The 19,102-nt window shown below is 48.4% G+C and overlaps 4 protein-coding genes across 4 annotated transcripts; 2 read left to right on the top strand and 2 right to left on the bottom strand.

Moving 5' to 3' along the window:
- Positions 1–3,959: 3,959 nt before the first annotated feature.
- On the top strand, positions 3,960–4,803 carry UCRPA7_2184 (putative endo- -beta-xylanase i protein; the record flags this gene model as incomplete). Its single annotated transcript, XM_007914757.1, has 4 exons — positions 3,960–4,219; positions 4,283–4,325; positions 4,384–4,587; positions 4,642–4,803. The coding sequence occupies 4 exons, from the start codon at positions 3,960–3,962 to the stop codon at positions 4,801–4,803; spliced, it is 669 nt and encodes a 222-aa protein (XP_007912948.1).
- A 209-nt stretch (positions 4,804–5,012) lies between these two features.
- UCRPA7_2185 (putative cytochrome p450 protein) lies at positions 5,013–6,067 on the bottom strand (the record flags this gene model as incomplete). The annotated part of the gene is made up of 3 exons (XM_007914758.1): positions 5,013–5,126; positions 5,180–5,442; positions 5,497–6,067. The coding sequence occupies 3 exons, from the start codon at positions 6,065–6,067 to the stop codon at positions 5,013–5,015; spliced, it is 948 nt and encodes a 315-aa protein (XP_007912949.1).
- Positions 6,068–14,611: 8,544 nt separating this feature from the next.
- On the top strand, positions 14,612–16,201 carry UCRPA7_2186 (putative proteasome-activating nucleotidase protein; the record flags this gene model as incomplete). Its single annotated transcript, XM_007914759.1, has 1 exon — positions 14,612–16,201. The coding sequence occupies one exon, from the start codon at positions 14,612–14,614 to the stop codon at positions 16,199–16,201; it is 1,590 nt and encodes a 529-aa protein (XP_007912950.1).
- A 270-nt stretch (positions 16,202–16,471) lies between these two features.
- Positions 16,472–18,229, bottom strand: UCRPA7_2187 (hypothetical protein; the record flags this gene model as incomplete). Its single annotated transcript, XM_007914760.1, has 1 exon — positions 16,472–18,229. The coding sequence occupies one exon, from the start codon at positions 18,227–18,229 to the stop codon at positions 16,472–16,474; it is 1,758 nt and encodes a 585-aa protein (XP_007912951.1).
- Between the last annotated feature and the right edge of the window lie 873 nt (positions 18,230–19,102).

Raw genomic sequence — 19,102 nt, forward strand, 5'->3', positions numbered from 1 at the left:
CCGTCTATGTGCCATGCCATGTTGAGCGTATAAGTGCTCATATGGCCGCGTTAGATAGTTTACATCTTAGATATCAAGTCGCGATTGATACTGATGTTGATATTCTGCTGATTGTCTTAGTGTTAGGACTATAGAGCACTCGTTCTACGGTTAAAGATCAACGGCTTGTCTTGCCATGTCTCCACAAACTGATCATAACTTCAAGGATCACGAAATCCCCGTGTTTCCTTTTCACAGTCAGTATGAAGAACAGCGGATTCAACCTGGTTCCGTACTGGCGTTCGAGAGCTAGGTTCATTGAAAACACAAACAGGTCTTCTCGAGCTTCTAGGGCAGATAGGAATGTAATCATCATAAGGGAAGAGCTTACAAATCATTCATTCGCTTCTTTGGTAGGTTTGAAATTGCTGACAACATTCTCAGGTTCGACACGCGCGTTGCTTACCGTGGCGACTCCGGGAACCGGAGCTGAGGAGCCGCCGAAGATTAATGCCGGAAAAGAAAACGCCGGGAGATAAGCATAATGTTGCCGCTTCAGCTGGGAAGTGTACCCAACGTCCCTGGCAGACAGAATTCACATTGAATATTTGTATCGGAAACAGAGTTTGATCTACGTTACTTTACGCCTTTTGAGCTTTTGCCCTTTCAAGCCTTCCAGGAGGGCCAGCACAGTAAGGATATGGCACCTACGGTATTTACGACGCAGCTGTAAGCGGCTCACTATGCCCAGAAATTTGACTCGAAGCCGTAATAAAACTCTAAGAGCCGCTTTCAAATATTCACTTCCCCAATTGATTTCTTATCGTTCTATGTATCGCGTATGTGGAAGATTCAGTTAAGTAATTAGAGAAGCTTCTGGTGCTTCTCAAGGCTTCGAATCTATAGCTCTACAGATAAGTGCGTTCACTATGTGAATTCCTCTAAGGACTTTAATTATTAGCCGTAGTATTACAGCGAGGAAAAGAAGAGATTTGATGGCCTCTTTCTTAGGGGGTGATTCGATACTCGCCTCAATATGCAACAGAGGACGCCAGTCTTCTGATTTTGCGTGCTTGACTCGGGCTGTTATCATGGACTGCAAGGACAATTTGCCCATCTGCAGAAAATGGCAGCTATTAATTGATTAGAGTCAGCCACGCGTCATCCGAATGGTATCGTGGCTGCCTATCGTTCCGGATGAGCACTCCTCATGATGAAATTTGATGTCGACCTCGGCATCTTTGGAGTGACGGAGCACGCTGATTGGTCAATCACCGTAGGATCAGAGAGGCTCAATATCCACGAAGCTGCGTCTCTCCCATTGGAGACCCGACTTTTTCATCATTGATAGCTGCATTTGGCGCATTCTGGGCAGAGTTAGACCTCGGCTCCATGGCCCCTAATGTAAATAAATTCCTGTGATACCAAGCTGATCTGAGACGGAGGGACGCTATTCGAGGCCCGTTCACAAAAATAGTTGACATGAGGCCATATCCTAGCACCCAGTTGATGCAGCCTTATGGTAACAAGATGACAAGTGTCGAATAAACGACTAGGATCAGCATGTAACGCGATTGGTAAAGGTAGAGCACATCAATCCCGAAGTTCCCGTCACCAATCACATGTACCTTGAATTTCCTTTACTCGTAGTCGCAACTAAGGTGAGGAGGAATTGGCGGTGAAATGCGTTCTGGGTGATGTATAATATGTCAGGCGCCGAGGTAGTCCTATATATAACGCGTTTACGACCCTATCATTGCCAATGGTTCCAGCTTGAACCTACATCCCACCTACATTGTTCGAAATTGTTCCTCATTTCGTATTGTACTAAGCCTACTCATCCACAATGAAACACAATAATGATGCATTCAAAGATTTTACGCTCCTCGCTGATCATATCTACCTTTACGAACCAGTGAAACACGAAGGTGTAGGCACTTCGACGACGGTGGTTGATCTTGATCCCTCTACGATCATCATATACGGATGGGGAGATGCCCAACTCAAGCATCTTGCCAAGTATGCCGACGGCTACAAAAACTTGTTTCCAACATCTAGGATTATAGTGGTGACGAGCTCTCTCTTTGATGCGTTCTACCGCTCGGTCGAGAATCGCTCAAAACTCACCACTCCAGTGATATCGGCAGCCTTCCCCAATGGCCTAAATGACAGTGACGACGGCCGCATCCTCATTCATGCGATGTCAAATTCTGGCGCAGTAACCTTCGTTTCTACTTTGCTTTCTTACACCAGGATGCTTGAGGAGGATGGGCAGTCTATTGGTTCGGGTCCTCTTCCACATACCTTACTCGTATGTGACTCAACGCCTAGCACGGGCAACTTCGCTATCAACGCAACCCGATGGGCACGGGCTTTGTCAATCAGCACAGCAAGAATGTTTCCCTGGCCATTAGCATTCACAAACGCTATGTGGTATACATTTCTCTGGTTGAACGAAGGTCTAAGACGAGCCATGGGGCTCGGAAATACTGGAGCATTCGCTCTCGAAGCTATGACGAACCCGAACTTGACCTCACATAGTGCTACTAGACTTTTCATCTACTCCAAAGAAGATGAACTCATCTCTTGGGAGAACATAGAGGAGAATGCAGCTATCGCAATTGGAAAAGGATATAAATGCCTCATGGAGTTGTTCGAAGGGAGTACACACGTTGGTCACCTGAGAAAAGATCCTGAGCGCTACTGGCGCTCTATCGAGAAAGCATGGAAGGTCGGGCTAGTATCTCAGAGATTCCGTGCCTTGCAAGTTCAGTGATGGGTTAGATGGGTGTGTTCGCCTAAGATTATCTCCTCTGCTTTATCGAATAGTATAGCGTGGACATCTGCGTCATTCCTGACGGTGTGAACTTTGATGGAAACTGAGGACGTGTTTAGCCTAATTTGCAATTGAAACACCACTTAGTGACTTGAGTGAGCCAAGGAACCTCAATTCTTCCAACCTGGAGCCTTTTTATGTGTAGTGGGGATCGTGCATGCAGAAACACACCGCAAGTTGAGATGTAATGGTGAAGGTAGCCGATTGCTCTGGGGCTTTCAGCCCAGATATAGATAGATAGACGAAGAACATAGCAACAAAGATGTTTTCTGAAGTTAGGTCCCACATACACAGGGTTCGAAGATGAGTAGGTGTAAACCGTTACTTACACAGCTTTATCGACAGATGATCATCTCATGTTTCTTTTGTTTCCCGCAGAGCACCTAGTTGAGATAAGTACAGAAAGCTCAAACCACATCAAGCTCGTTGTGACTGTATCAAGAGTGCCACGGAATTTCACCTCCGAGTTCGCCAAGATACCAAGGCTTGCTGATACGTCTTGGCCCTGAGGTCAAGGTCATGACTTCGAATATCAACCAGCTGTACCCCGCATACCATATCTGCTAGAAATCGCGACAACGATCCGTTCATGTCAAGCTTTTCGCCAAGCGTCAATTAACCGTTGGAAGGGCCATTGTCCAGAATGTCTACAGATGCCCTGGAAGAGTCCGAGCACTCCGACACCCAGAGCCCGGTATTGCTCTGATTGCGTTTCGCAAGAAATGATGATCTGAACATTACCCGGCTCGGCGTTGTACGTTTTTCTTGTGCCTGCCACTGACCATGAGCACGCAATCAAGTTATGAAGTAGTAATATCAAGCAATACGGAAACGGATATCATAATGCTTTTTAGCATGTCTACCACTGCGGAGTTCCTTGTATCCAAGACGACAGTCCTTTCATTTATATCCGTTGCAGTTGGTTCCCACGCCGAGCCGGAAGATTCGAAGAAATCTTACAATATTTTGTGGAGATTCTTGATACCCATCTTGGCATATGTGATTTGACAAGGAATGTAGTTCAAGATGGTGATTAGCAAGGGTGTCGTTTTCTCGGCCAAAAGTATAAAAAAGCATTGAAACGCCGAAGCTCATTGACATAGAATATTATACGCAACAACCAATTTTGAAATATCAAGTTAACATGGTTGCATTCTCCTCGCTTCTTGTGGCTTACTCGGTGCTGGCTAGTGTGCTGGCCGGGCCAACCGGAGGTCCTTTCGACAAGCGGGCTGGAACACCAAGCGCTACAGGTACTCATAATGGGTATTATTACTCTTGGTGGACTGATGGTGGCTCTGATGTTACTTATACGAATGGACCTGGAGGTCAATACAGCGTAAATTGGGGCGGCGGTGGTGGTAACTTTGTGGGTGGAAAAGGATGGAACCCTGGTAGTGCGAAGTAAGTACCTTCTCGTGTCTACCAAAGTCTTTGTGTTAAGCCACTGCTTAACTTCAACGATAGAACTATCACATATTCTGGCAGTTATAATCCGAACGGCAATAGCGTGAGTGTTGATATAACTAGATGTTTGCTCCTTTAGATCCTGACTTCGTTACATGCAGTATCTCGCCGTCTACGGCTGGACACAAAATCCACTTGTCGAATACTATGTCGTAGAGAACTTCGGGACATACAACCCAGCTTCTAACGCTCAGAAGAAAGGGTCTCTGACTAGCGACGGTGGCACATATGATATCTATGTCAGCACTCGTACCAACCAACCCAGTATCGAAGGGACACGGACATTCCAACAGTATTGGTCGATCGTGAGTGCTGCACTCCTATTGAGGATGAGCATGTAATCTGACAATCTTTTCAAGCGTACGCAAAAGCGGACCGGTGGAAATGTCACAACTGGCAACCACTTCCAAGCTTGGGAGAAGGCTGGTCTAAAGCTGGGTAGCCATAATTACATGATTGTTGCAACTGAAGGCTATTTCAGCAGCGGCTCCGCCACGATCACTGTCCAGACACCTCCTTGAGCTCAAACATCCCAGAGAAAACAGTGGCAATCCTGTGGAAGCTCGATCATTGAAAGAGGGTATGGCTCCCACAACATACTTCCAATAGGATCTCCGATGCCTATGGATAGTGAACACTATCCTGTGTAGGAGTATTGACATTCATTCAATCGTGCGATCATTCATATTTATGTTGGCTTCAATCCGGGAGGGTTGTTCTTCAAACGTTCCTATCGCTCTGTGACGTATACCCACATATCGTTCGTCATGAACAAACCCATGGCATTGTATATTCTCCAAGGTTTCTCTGGGTTCGCGAGACCCCAGTTGAAGTTGCGTAGTAACTATTTTATAGATCAGTACGCGATATGTCTCAATGACTGCTAGACTGTCATACCTCGAAGATAATTTTGTTCAATTCAAGTTGTGCAACGGGCTTCCCAAGGCAGTGGAATTTGCCATGCCCAAAGACAAGTTCATTCGAACGAATCATAGCCGCGAGCTTCTCTTTATCGCCAGTGAGCCAGCGCTCTGGTTTGAAGTGCTCCGCATCATCTCCATACAGACCCTTATCGTGGTGCATCGAGACTGCTGAGTATCCGATCTCGGTGCCGCCGGGAATGAAGTACGAGCGACCGTCGATGACGAATGTATCGCCTCCTGGTGGGACATCACGAGGAAAACAATCTGTAACAGGTGGCCAAATTCGCAAACCTTCTCTGATAACAGCTTGCAGATATGGCAGTTTAGCTGCCTGAGCTAAGGATATGATTTCAGGAGATGCTGGGGCATTGCCGATTTTGATCGCATCATCAATCTCGCTCTGGAGCTTTCCGTAGACAATGGGATTGGAAATTAAGTAGAGGAGAATTCCTCTAATACCCGAAGCTGTAGTATCCGATCCTGCCAGGACCTGTTCGAGTGCTTCGGATCGTAGTTCTTCCCCATTCAGCCCGTGACGCATGAATGAAGCCAGCATATCTGATCTTGCATCAATTGGCTTAGCCGCTCGCTCGTCGACATAGCGGTATGCTGTACCAATCATCTTTCCGTATCCCTTCGCGTCCTTTGGCGAAGGGCCGACAAGTTTAGCCACCCATGGGGTCTGTAATATCCAACTGATACCTACACCAACGCTGAAGTTGACAATATGCAGACCCTCCTCACTAGACTTGATATAGTCGTCTACGTCGCGGTCTTCTTTGAGCATCCCGAACGACTTTCCTAGACCAACAGTGCTAATGACATCCAGGGTGAAGTATTGGATCTTCTTTGCGAGATCCATCGGCTTGGTTTCAGTGTCGGTCGAGATGTATTTGGAACGAATAAGCCGAACTAAGCTTTTAACATGGCCATCAATATCCGACTCCAGGGACTGGTTCTCTTTACCAGAGTACTGTGACACACTCAGATACCTTCTTTTGAAGGAAAATGAACAGAGATCAAACCCCAGGTGCCATCTGTTTTCTCCTCCTTTCATGAGCAGCCTCGTCAATCTGACTGAAGATGTTGTCTTTGCCAGGTTCAAATCGAACGGCGCGATAGAACCATTTAGACCGTTTGTACGAAGATCGCACGGCGTTGACTTTTATCCAAACCTCGGGAGAGGATGTAATCAAGGTGTTCGGGCCTACCCGCGCGATCGGACCTGGCCTTGTGTTAGGAAGCCAGAAATCACAGACAGCTTCATCGCCAAGGCTTGCCATATTTTTCGTTGGCATCAGTGTACCATTCGTGACATTTTCCACTAAGAAAGGCGAGCGAGTGCCAGAGTTCGAAGAAGCCTGTTGTCGGGGGGCCCTTGATAGAGCGCAGTCTATTATAGATCATCAACTTCCTAACAATATAAAGGGCTACAATGACAGCGGTTAGAGTCCATTTGGATTCGGTCAATAGATTTGCAACAGCCATCTTGGGAAGGGTTGGTGAGAAGGGGAGGAGGGGAAATGCATCAGCATCTTTGCACATTATTGCAGCAAATAACCTATGGTCTGTGGGAGCGCCGCTTGTGGTACGGGCAGGTGGAAACGCGTCAGTCAACGCAGTGGTTGCAGATTCGGGTGGGGGCAGGGATTCGGGCGTGGGATGTCTGTTTCTCATCCCAAGCCAATCCTTCTCGTACACCGACATGCATCAAATTACCCCGCCTCGCCGTCCTTTGGCTACGGGTATGAATCACTGCGGCGAATGACTGAACCGGCACTCTGCTAAGCTGTTTGTATAAACATCAATCCAGCCACAATATCCATGGTAGCCTCACTATATTTTAAACTCTACAAAGAGCGACCCAGTCTCACCAGTATCAAAAACATTATGGCTTATTCTATATCTATGTCTATGTCAAAATCTATACAAATTCATCTCTTTCTGCCTCGGGACTGAGAGTCAAGTGCAATTAGACCTATCGATGATTCTCAAACATTGCAATTGAGAATCAACCGAACGAGCTCGCTATGTAAGGTATTCCGCGCGATGGGCAAAGTTAGCGCACCAATGCTTGCTCGCCCGAGATTTGGGGTGCTAGAAAATGGTGGCCGCTAAGATCTAGAACTGCTACTGAAGTCGGCCCGTCAGCAAGAGCTCATCTAGGGGACCCAATCTCTCCCGCACAAGTTCAAGCAAAACCTGGGAGTCCTTCTTTATGCTCTGTGGTTTGTCTACAATGCCGCGCTGAAGAATCAATTCCTCTGCTACCGGAATCCAGGCCCTGTGGAGAGGAATCACATAATCCCTGACCGCCTTCGATGGACGCATTACGAGAGTTTGAGGAATGGTTTGTATCTCCTGAATTGCCGGATATGAAAGCATCTGATTTTCATCGGCTTTCGTCAAACTGAGGCTGTTATACCAGTCCCTAGCCACCTTGATCCTTTCATGATATTGTTTGATTTTGACGAGACGCAAGACGCCTCTTAGGCCACTGATCCAAAGAATTGAAGCTAGCAACTCGTCACTTGCAGGTTGGGATCCAAATCCCCGCAGCGTCTTCTCAGGCCGACTATAAAAGCTGGGTGGCCTCATTGATCTTTGAAAGTAGGATATCAACAGAGGGAAAACCTGATGAACCTCCAGAAGCAGGTCATTATCATATGTCTGAATGACATCGCGCTGGGCGGAAACAAGTGGGTTTGGAAATTTCGCCCTCTGTCCAATTCGGGATGTTGCTATTGAGTTGACGGTTTCCAAAAAGTGAAATATCGTCAAGACGAGCGGAAACAACCTCCACAACATGAGATCTCGTTGTCGGGAAAACTCAAGTAAATCATGATCTGTTTTTCGCAGAAACATTTCCGTGGTAGCCCATGAGGTGATACGCTGACATAGTTGAGATGAGACGCTTAATCTTTGCCACATGATGGTTAAGTAGTGCAGATCAATATGCGATGGCTGTGGTGGCGGGTAAAGACGGAGTGCAAGGCTAGGAATGTGTCCATGCGACAAAAATGCTCTCGCAATATGGCCCTCATTTCTCATGACTTCATAAAAGTTCTTTGACAACAAACGTAATTTCAGTATATCTGGGACCGGAAGAAGTGAAATGATATGCACCAAAAGATCGCCAGGTAAGTCCAGAATCCGAATCCTGTAGACCGGCATGTCTCTGTTGAAGTCGCCATCGTTAACCGTTGTCTGTTGTGTATTTCGTCGAACTCTTCGTGAGAGCTTTTTACTTATCCAGGAAGTCTCGCGCTTTCGATTGTTCCCCCCGTGATCGAATAAAAGCTCTTGGAGCAAGGCTGACTTCGCTGAGCTTTCCCATGGTCTCAGTCCAGCAGCCGCGTTGAGATTTTGCTCCTCGGTGGGCAAGGTTGCTGCACTCTGTTCCTCACCATGAGTCGGCTTGAGTTCTGTGAAAAACATTTTTGACCCGACTTCAACCTTGCGGCGTGATTCCCCGAAGTCCGGATCCAAGCTAGTAGGATCGCCTGTAAATACCCTCTTGGCCGGCACAAAAGAGATGTCCGTGGTCATCAGGCGTCTAGAAATATCATCCAAAATGTCCATAGCAGGAATGATGTAGGCTAGCCCAGTGTGAATTGTCCCCATGACAATGTGGCCATGAAAATGTCCTAAGTGGCGATCTATCACCCCAGATCCGCTGTCTCCCGCGGCTAACGTACCATCCAAAGTAACGCGATACACGGCTTGGAAAACTCGTGTGTTCGGGCGACGCATGAACGACGGAGTAGCAGTGAGCTCCCCATTGATATACCCCGATGAGGCCGTCATTGCTGCCACCTTGATATTCTTTGTTCCAACAGTCGCTGGTTGAGTGACGATTAGTGTGGTTTGTGTACTATAAGGACCGAATGCCACTTCATTCCTGTCATGGCAATAAGACGGATCTAACTCAACCAAAGCGTAATCAGGACAAGTCTCGTCCTCTTCAGCTGGCAACAAGCTCAGTCGGCCCAAACACCTGAGTGATCGGTCTCTGACAAACTCTCTGCGAGAGGCTTGGTGAGTTCTTTCTTCCCCACCATGCCATTCAGAAAGCTCGTCTTTCCGATTAAGGTGATCAGATGTCAAGTCTTTCAGCGAGTCAGTCTCCAGTATATTGAAGTGATGCTTACTTTCGTCTCTCTGAGGTTCACCCGCATCATGCGCGTTTCTTGAAGCGTTGGAGACGAGGTCACCGTCCGTGCCGTTGACCATTGCGACCACAGACTCTGACGATTCTTCCGATTCACTTTCATCCTCGACATCCCACTCATCCACGTTTGACGCTCCGAGGTCCGAAGGATCGACATCCTCTTCGAATGGCCAAAACGTGTGGCCTGCAGTTAACTGGTGTACACGATCGTTGATAAAGAGAATAGGGCCACCTGTTGCAACTTTGCGTGGATGCCCATCAGAAGTACGCTTGATTACTTTGCGCCCGAAAGCATATGCTGAAGGGACAGTATAAACATCTTGGCCACCACCAGTGACTGGTGCAGGGGTTAGTGTGTTAGAGACACCGTGTGCGATATGGATGGGCCGTCCTGGAGCATCCCCAAGGTAAAATTCAGGATAGTTCTCCATCACGTGGCTTGCCTTTATGAAGCGCCTGATTGATCGTCGCAACTCAGCATCGGGAGAGAAAACCATTATTGTAGGTCGGGCTTTTTCAATCGATCGACCCATCATGTAAAGCTCGATAAATACTGCCACGGGTTGGAGGTCAAACTGATCGTTGACTTCTCGCATGAGCTTAGGCGCGAAAGCGATCCATGTTTCTCTGACTGTGCCGATAGCCTCCCAGCAAATTCGTTTCCCTTTCTGCACTACCCCCAGCTTCTCCCCAACCGATTGACGAACATCATGACCACTACGACTTCGCCATATTTGGAAAATATCCGAAAGATTGACCATAGGGCCTATTTGAAGTCTATTACCAAGGCAGTATAAGCTGCTAGTTAAACAAAAACCGCAGATGAAGTCGTTCGCAACACAGTCGATTCAAGTTTGGCGGGGGGCCAAAATGAGTGTCGCTCCATGTCGGGTGGTGGAAATCAGGCCCAAAAGAATCAACTCTGAAGCGCCGCGGTTGGTTTTGAAAGCACAGCCTGGGATTCTCGAGCGCAAAGACCCCGGGAATAGCTGGAAATCTCGTCAATGATTCTAATGAGGACTTCTACGGTTATCAGTCGGACCGAAGGAACATATGCAAGATCAGCCTGAAGAGAGCGCAGTCAGATCTTTAACTAGCAGGGCGCCTCGGCGTGGATGGTTGGACACCAAATACACCGTCGAAAGCGCCGAGAATAATGTGGCTTGCACCATGTTGAAATACTCCAACTTCGGCCTCTCTCGGCGAAACTAGTGCAGCCGCACATGTAGGTACCGTACATCTGCGTCTGCTGTGATGGCTTCCAAAACTCGGTGAGGCATTGATCGTCTACTCCTATTGGCTAAATCTATCTTCGCCACATCAATGAAAGCCAGAAAACTGCCTTGAACTTCACTTAAGACATTGATGCTCCGTAGTTGCCGCAGGCAGCCATGACGGTCTTGGGGAAAAGATAGATGTAGAAAAGAATTCTCACCTCTGGAACTCTATGCATCTAATGAAAAATGCTTAGGACAAGTAAGCTTCCCGAAAGCCTTCAATCATCAGTGTGAGTCGACGATGTCTCTCTTTGACGTTTCCGTCACTCAACCTATTCCCCCATCATTAGAATGCCTGATCATCGATCGCCTGTGGGGATCGCGACCACTCTCGGAGGACAACCTGAACCTCAGCACGTTCATCGCATACTATAATGCACAAAGTCAGGCCATTGGAGGTCATAACAGAGGAAGATATACCTTAATCCAAAATCACGGTGAGATTGGGGAAGTTGCCACAATATTGCGTAGCGCTGGCTGTCGGGAGGAGGCCCGGAAACTAATTTCGGGCTTTCTGAAATCTGGTGAACAAGAATCACTTGATCATTCGATTGACTTGGTGGCAAGACTGCTTTATATGATGAAGTTTGGTCAGAATCCCCACGAGGTCTATGGATGCCAAAGACCCTTAGAGTGGACTTGCGGAAGTCTGCAAGATTTTGTTTATGCACAAGTCTCAAGACCACGACACAATGTGGCTGGTCGTCTCAGATTAGAAAAGGCATTCAATGCACTCAACATTAATCGCATCGGTGGTATCGAAATTCGATGGACGGACAACCTGATGGATCACCTTCGAATGGCGGATGACGACAGTGCGGTCGCAATTTTTCATCATGCATCATATCTACAGCATCAACGATATAGGTATCCAAATAATTCGAATCATCGGGAACAAATTCTAATGTCTATTTTGGCAGTAAAATGTTCCCCGAGGGGTTTATAACAGAGACTCTAGAAACTCTTGCACTGCTTTTTCCCACTTACAACCAATCGACTCGTACTTGGTATCAGATAACTCGCTCCAAGACCTCCTTTCCTCTTGATCCCCATCTTCTTGACATAGGAGTTGTGCATGCAGAGAGGCGGCAGATCCAGCATTTCCATTTTTGGCATGATCGCTTAGTTGCCTTGAAGGAGTCGTATGACGAGGCTCGCCCAAAGACTCTTAAGCAATGGTGGTACGATAATCGCAATGGGGTCCAATGGTACATGTTCTGGGTGACTCTCTTAGCGCTCCCTTTGGCAATATTTTTCGGCTTGATTCAATGTGTGGAGGGAGCTCTCCAGGCATATAAAGCTTTCAATCCATAGGTTCGTTTCTACCAGTACGGGACTACGGCATCAGAACTGTGCTTATTCGTCATAATAAGCTTGTTTCAGGGTGTAAGCGCCACTATAAAGCGCCCCAGGTGGCACAAGTCGATCAGCTTGCGTAAGTGGTCGCAAGGCATGCACCAGAGGAGTTGTCTCTCAGTTAATTGAAGGCGGAGTAGGTTATGAGATGAGATGATAAGGTAGCCTATAGAGTCATCCTGCGCTGAGAAAGCTGCTTTACTGTCTGTCACTAGGCATAATAAGTCCTTTCTACATGTCTCCCACTACAGAACATACGTGAATCTTCGCCATTCAAACACTATTGCCTAAAAGTAGCTTCAATACTCACAAGAGGCACTGGGTTCTGTAAACCGACTATCATCGGGACTGTGCTACAATTACTTTGCCTCGCCTTCGTTTCGCTTTCTGCATCTTCACAAGTGGTATTCATATTATTACAATTTTACCCAAATTTTGTTTGTCATTCCAGACATAGCCTGCCTCGGCGTTCTCAGGAGCAAGCAGTGCCCCACTCGTTGCCATGTATTGCCCGTGATCTCTCGAAGAACGATCCCGCAAACTTGGAGACTAATGGTCAGTAACGTTGTGGAGGTGTGTTTAAAACGCAAAACTGGTAAGATGACCAGACTTTCATCCTGCGGGTCAATTTGAATATCAAACGAGAAGGTTGCCATCATGTCCTTTGCCTTTAACAAAACACCCTAAACTTCAAGCCTTGCGTTACGTACAAGATCGCTTGTCAATAAATAGAGTGACGTCCTCCCAATGTGTTTGAATTTTTAAGATAGGATCATAGGAATCACAGCCGGATGTTGGCTCCGGATTGAGGTTCTTCAAGCGGGGTGAGATCTTTCAGTCTACGGAGGCCTAGAACTAAGTCGATAGGTCTCTATTCGGTCTAACAGGGAGAGGTTCTTCCTCATCTCTAGGCCAAAGAAGATTAAAGATTATGACATCACTCCATAATCCTACTAGGACTCTGCGGCCGGCAAGTGTGTGGTTCTAGATGAAATCTCCCACACCGGCGATCGCCATCAGCTTTGCATGAATGCTTAGCCCAGTGCTTGCGATTTTGTCTCATATCAGGCGCATCCAGAAGAGCACGAAAAATGATTACATAGATGACACCCTTGCGTGAGAGCCGCAACCTCGTTTCGGGTATAACTTAGCGTGCTTTGAACACACACTTGGATGAAATATGATGGTTCACCACAACATAAAAATCTGGTCAAGAAAATTTTAAACAGGTTAGAGTAAGGTACGCAATCAGACAATATTTCTCTGAACAGAAACCAGTATACTTCAGTAAGAAAGTTTTAATGGTATCTTGAACATTGATATGTGTGTGAAGTGCTGTTGGGGTAGTATTCGGACACTGATATTGGGCGACGATGGCTTGTAAAATGGTGTTAAGGCTGGATTTGTTGAAGCTGAATTCCGGGTTTAGATAAGATCGGATGGCTTAGCTTCAGGTCCAGAAAGATCTATCTGCAGGCTTGAAAGTCTCTATAACCCATGTGATCGAGCGACATCATGGAGGATTTCGATGGGGCTCGCCAATGCACAACTACCCCATATGAATGGCCAGAGCCAGGTCAGACCTCCACCCTAGCACGCTGCAAGGCAGCATCTTAAGCATCTATCACTGATGGTATGGTGACCACTTGACTAGAGACATACTGCCTAGGTAGAGGTAGTGGGACGGGGATTCAGCGAGGCATCAACCGTAAGGCAACTAGACTCTGACACATATCTCAGTTCTATGGCTCATGATGGCAGTACACGCACCACAATGGCGAGCAAGGGCTGGCGAACCATGTTAGACTCGGGACTTAGCAGCATCGCCTGGTTCTGCCTAGGATGACAGACCCCTGCGATTCGCTGTATTTAGGCTCATACCCACCCGCATCCATGGCCAATTCCATAGCCCATTCCCAAGAGAAGGTCGTGCATACATCCCGGACAACCTGCGCACACCCCCTTCCCATCCTTTTTGGACCATCGAGACCATCTAACCTGATAGGACCTCTAATTCAGTCACCCACAAAAAGTGGGGGGGTTGCACGGTTACCATATTAGAGATACACCTCACCAACGAAGCTTGCATGGGTGCGTAGGCCCTTGTCCGGCCCCATGAACAAAGCCTCAGTGCTGATTGGCACCAGATCAGCGGCCGCAGCTCCACCATCTGTCCTCGACGGCGGGAAACCCTTGTCACAGTAAACGACTAATAGAATGTGCACTGTGAAGAATGTTAGTGTAATACACCTGAAAGGCTCCAAGTTAGTCTAAGGAAGACACTCTTCACACTGTATGCATGGGAGCGCCCACGCCTAGATCTGGTGTCATGCATGCATATTCAAGAAGGAACAAGAGCTATCGCCACTAACATTATCGCGTGGCTTTGCAAAGAGTGGTCTGTTAGAGCTTTGTACATACCTATATGAGGCAGATTCAAAGTTGCTGTAGAATGAATGACAAGCTTTGGATATATAAGTGTCCTTTGCCCTACAATATCAAGACTGCACTTCATATTCTCGTTCATCCTCTTACAACTTCTTCATCTGATCCCTAAACTCAACTACTGTCATCCCAAGATCCTACCCCTCGAATCATCACAATGGCATCTATCGAGAGCCACTCCAAATCCTTCGCATCTTGGAGGGAGGCCAACGGCAAGACCCGTCTTGACCTAGAGCTCTCTGCCCTCGGAATGCTTCGTGAAGCATACCCGAACCACCACGTCACTCGCACACTTGCTTCAAAATGCGATCTCCTTGGATATGCCAAAGCTGGTTTCGCGGTTGCAACGCCGGACAACCTCTCCGAGTACGACGCTACGCGCATCTACAAGGCTCCCGGCCCCCGGCTTGAGAAGAAGGCAGGCGAGATTGTCAACAACAGCAAATTTTTCCGATACAAGTATGAGTGGCAGGAGCACCAGCTCGTCGTGTATGATGTCTCGTACGTGGACCGCTATCTTCGCAACATCAAGCTACTGTTTGTGATCGTACCTCTATCATCAGAGGAGATGACTCAGATGCACCACCCCACCACTGATGCTCTCTTGCTGGCAGCAGGCGAGTGGACTCGCGAGCTCCACGAAGAAGTCTACGTCTTTGACAATGCCGAGTGGAAGAAGGACAAGGATCTCTTCAAGAGCGTGAAAGGTTCGTCGTGGGACGATGTCATTCTTGACCCGGCCATGAAGGCCGCGCTGGTCCGAGACGTAGAAGGCTTTTTCGACAACGAAGCCATCTACAAGTCTCTTCGAGCCCCGTGGAAGCGTGGCGTCATCCTGCATGGTGTCCCTGGCAATGGTAAAACTATTTCCATCAAAGCATTGATCGAGTCACTCGCACGACGCGAGACTCCTGTCCCGTCGCTATATGTTAAGGCATTCGATGCTTGTCAAGGTCCCAAGTGGTCGATCCAACAGATCTTCAAGCACGCCCGCCTCATGGCACCGTGCCTTCTTATTTTCGAGGATCTCGATAGCATGGTCGAAGAAAAGGTCCGCAGCTACTTCCTCAACGAGGTCGACGGGCTCGAGTCCAATGATGGCATCCTCATGATTGGGTCCACGAATCATCTCAACCGCCTTGATCCAGCAATCGCAAAGCGGCCCAGCCGATTCGATCGGAAGTACCATTTCAAAGTCCCGGGCGAGAAAGAGCGAGCCGCGTATGCACAATACTGGCGCTCTAAGTTGGTAGACTCAGAAGCAATTGATTTCCCTGAAGATTTGTGTCCAATTATCGCCAAGATTACCGAAGACTTCAGCTTTGCTTATCTCAAGGAACTCTTTGTGACTGCACTGCTGACACTCGTCCGCGGCGAGCTCAATGGACCCGACGAAGACACTGAGGCTTGGCAGGAGTCCCCTTCTGCAAGTGAGACCGCTTCTACTAGTGATGGCGTGGTAGTTGAGCGTGAGTCCGAAGACGAAGAGAAGGCAACGGAGAAGAAAGAGTCGGGGTCGGACGAGAAGGCTAAAGATGAGAAGACGGCGCCGCCCAAGCCTAAGAAGACCATGCCCGAGTTCGAGGTGCCGAATCACCTTCAAGGCAACAAGCTGCTGAAAATCATCACGGCACAGGCCCAAGTCCTGATTGACGAGATGGACAATAGTCAGAAGGAAGAAACTCCAAAGCTCGGGGGTGTCTGTGCCCCGACACCATTTCGTTTCCCTATTCCTGACGACGAGTAAGGAATAACAATAAGAGTGCTCAAGAATGTTTACTACGAAATGAAGTTGCTTTGTTAATATTTTCCTTTCATGATTCTCTATAGTCTAGTTTGCTCTAATCTATCACAAACAAGGATATTATTCTAGGCTCCCCGGCCTGTCAATGCAAGTTGACTCCCAAACGCCTATGCAACCAGCGACGAACCAAGCAAAATCTTGATAGACTCCAAGCCCACGCTGAATTACACTGAAAGAGGTGTGAAATATCCTACATCCTTGCTCGCAAGCATTCTACGCCACGATGATCTCACCAAACAGCCTCTCCACTCTCATAAAAGCGCCAGTGACAATGAGAACTGCACCAGACACAATCACGAGGATAAACGACTTCTGCATGCCCTGCGTGATAGCAAGGATAGCCCTCTCCCTCAGCTCGCCCGTCAGCTCCGTGAACAGCTTGCTTTGTGCGCCAGCAACGGCGTCATGGATCTCTTTAGCACTGTAGCCCGTGTCCTTGAGCACTTCTGACAGATACTGGAACGCCATGGACTGGAAGATCTGGCCGGCGATGACGAGCGCCAGTACTGTGCCGCCGATCTGGGACACATTTTGCAGCGAGATGGCATCGCCCAGGCTTTTGGGCCCAGCCTTGATGCCGGCGACGGCGTAGCCGATCTGCAGGGTGATCCCGCTGCCCACGGCGATCAGCACGGTGAAGCCGTAGATACTGCTTTCCGAAGTGCTCGGGTCGAGATATGCCATGAGAAGAGCGCCGCCTAGCGTGACGAAAACGCCGGAAATGATATACATGGGCATGTAGTACTGCACCTTGGAAAGCAAGTGGCCGGCCAGCAGATTGAAAGTTACGCAGATGACAACATACGGCAACAAGCGGACGGCAGCCATGAGGGCGGAGTCGTTGTGCACGAATTGGAAGTAGATCGGGATAAAGTACACCACCACGAAGAGGGTGGTGATGTTCGCGGACGTGCCAATGAAGAGGAGAACCTGCGTCCGTGACTTGAGTAAATGAATCGGAAACGCTCGTGTCTCTGTAGTGGTAAAGATGGCGAGATATTGTTGCAGGGCGTACACCACGAGAATTACACCAAAGACCACAAAGCTTGCAATCGTACGGCCATCATTCCAGCCCCACTGGCCGCCAGCCATCGTCAACGGGATGGTAAACATGACCCAGAGGGCAGAGTTGAGGACGAAGCCCACAAAGTCTAGGTTGCTGATGCGGGATCGGATTGACACCCCCTTGATGGGGTGGAGAGGCGGCAAGCAGAACACGTAGATCGGCCCCATGGCAGCACCCACCACGAGGTTGATGTAAAAGGCCCAACGCCAGGTGGCAGCGGAGATGGAAAAGGCTCCGCCAATGACAGGACCCAACACAGCTCCGATGCCCCAAGTAAATCCAATCAAGGTGATGTAGGTTCCGCGTTCTTTCGGGCTGGTGACAGCAGAGATGTAATTTAGGGCACCGAGATAGGCACCGCTACCTCCCATGCCAGCAATGACACGTCCAACGATCATGGCGTTCATATCAGGAGCAGCACCGCAAAGGGCCGAGCCGGCTTCAAATACCAGAAGAGATGCAATGTACACCCATTTCATATTGAACGAGGTGTACAGTGCCCCTAGCGGCAGGATGACGGCGACAGAGCCGAGCGGGAACCCAGCACCAATCCAGGCCAGCTGCTCAACATGGCCAAACTGCTCAACAACTGCGCCCTGGACATCGGCGGCGATGGTGGTGTCGAGGCCGTAGAGGAAAGTGCTGATATACAGTGAAAGACACACAAGTACCCATTTAAGCCCGGTGATTTGTCGAGCAGTCTCCTGTTGCTGCTCTTTGCGGGAATCGTTCGAGTTCAACTCCCCTTCCTTTTCTGGGTCGTGTCTACCGGCTCGACTTTGTGCTCGGCTAAGTCGTGACTCTAAAGGATGAATATGCTCCTCCGGGGGTTCTTGCAAGGTGGACTCATCAGAGTCGGGGATTGGAAGCCGTTCGACTTCTTTTGAGTCGCGAATTGAATCCATCTCTTCGATCACTAGACGGCGGGACTTCTAGGCAAGTTCGATGTCCTGTTTGTTCGTGTTGGTTTCTACAGGTTGGTCTCTGTCAAGCTCTTGATGAGCAGCCAAAGGCTTGGTGATGAAATGCTTGAAAGAATTGATGCACAACTTCTTGTCCAAACGTCATCATGGTCTATGTGAGGGGACACCATCCTTATAGTCTGTCTCTGACAGCGTGGAGCCATGTGGACTTCGGCATTAATAATGGAGCACCCTTGAGAGAGAGAAGGAAAGAACGCCATGTTGACAGACAACACACACGGTATATTCCATTTCGGGATATGCGACACTAGCAGTGGGTGTCAACGTTAGAAGGCCGATTGTTCAGCCCCGATTTGTAAGATGGGCCAATTGCGTGCACTGGTGGGCTTACCAAAGTACCAGTGTTAGTAGAGTCGACAGTGCAGATAGGCCTTGTCATTGGCGCTGGTGCTGCATAGATAATGTGCCCAGGATCTTCTCTTCCCTTCGGCGTCTGCTTAGGCGATAGGACTTACACTTACACTGAGCAAGATTTTTCTGGACTTGGCCGCGACAAATCAGATCACTGGAACCGAGGACGGACAATGTGCGCACACACGCATTCCATCAGAGGAGGTGCAATGCCGAATGAGTCGGATGTGTAATCCATGTGCATGCGACCCGACGACAATGGCCAGTGAGGATCGAAGGACGACAGCCTGAAACGCGGGCAAAGAACAGATACAGTGATGCTGCTCTTCGACAGCTGACATAGATGGCACTATTTCCACGGGCCATGCCTTTGTCGGCAAGGGATCTGACAGGCTCGCTGACTGAGTTGTGTTACAAACGAGGCTCAACGATTTCCCTAGACAG

Source organism: Phaeoacremonium minimum (assembly GCF_000392275.1).
Source record: "Phaeoacremonium minimum UCRPA7 unplaced genomic scaffold PA7_03_scaffold_154, whole genome shotgun sequence".
Taxonomy (NCBI): Eukaryota; Fungi; Ascomycota; class Sordariomycetes; order Togniniales; family Togniniaceae; genus Phaeoacremonium; species Phaeoacremonium minimum.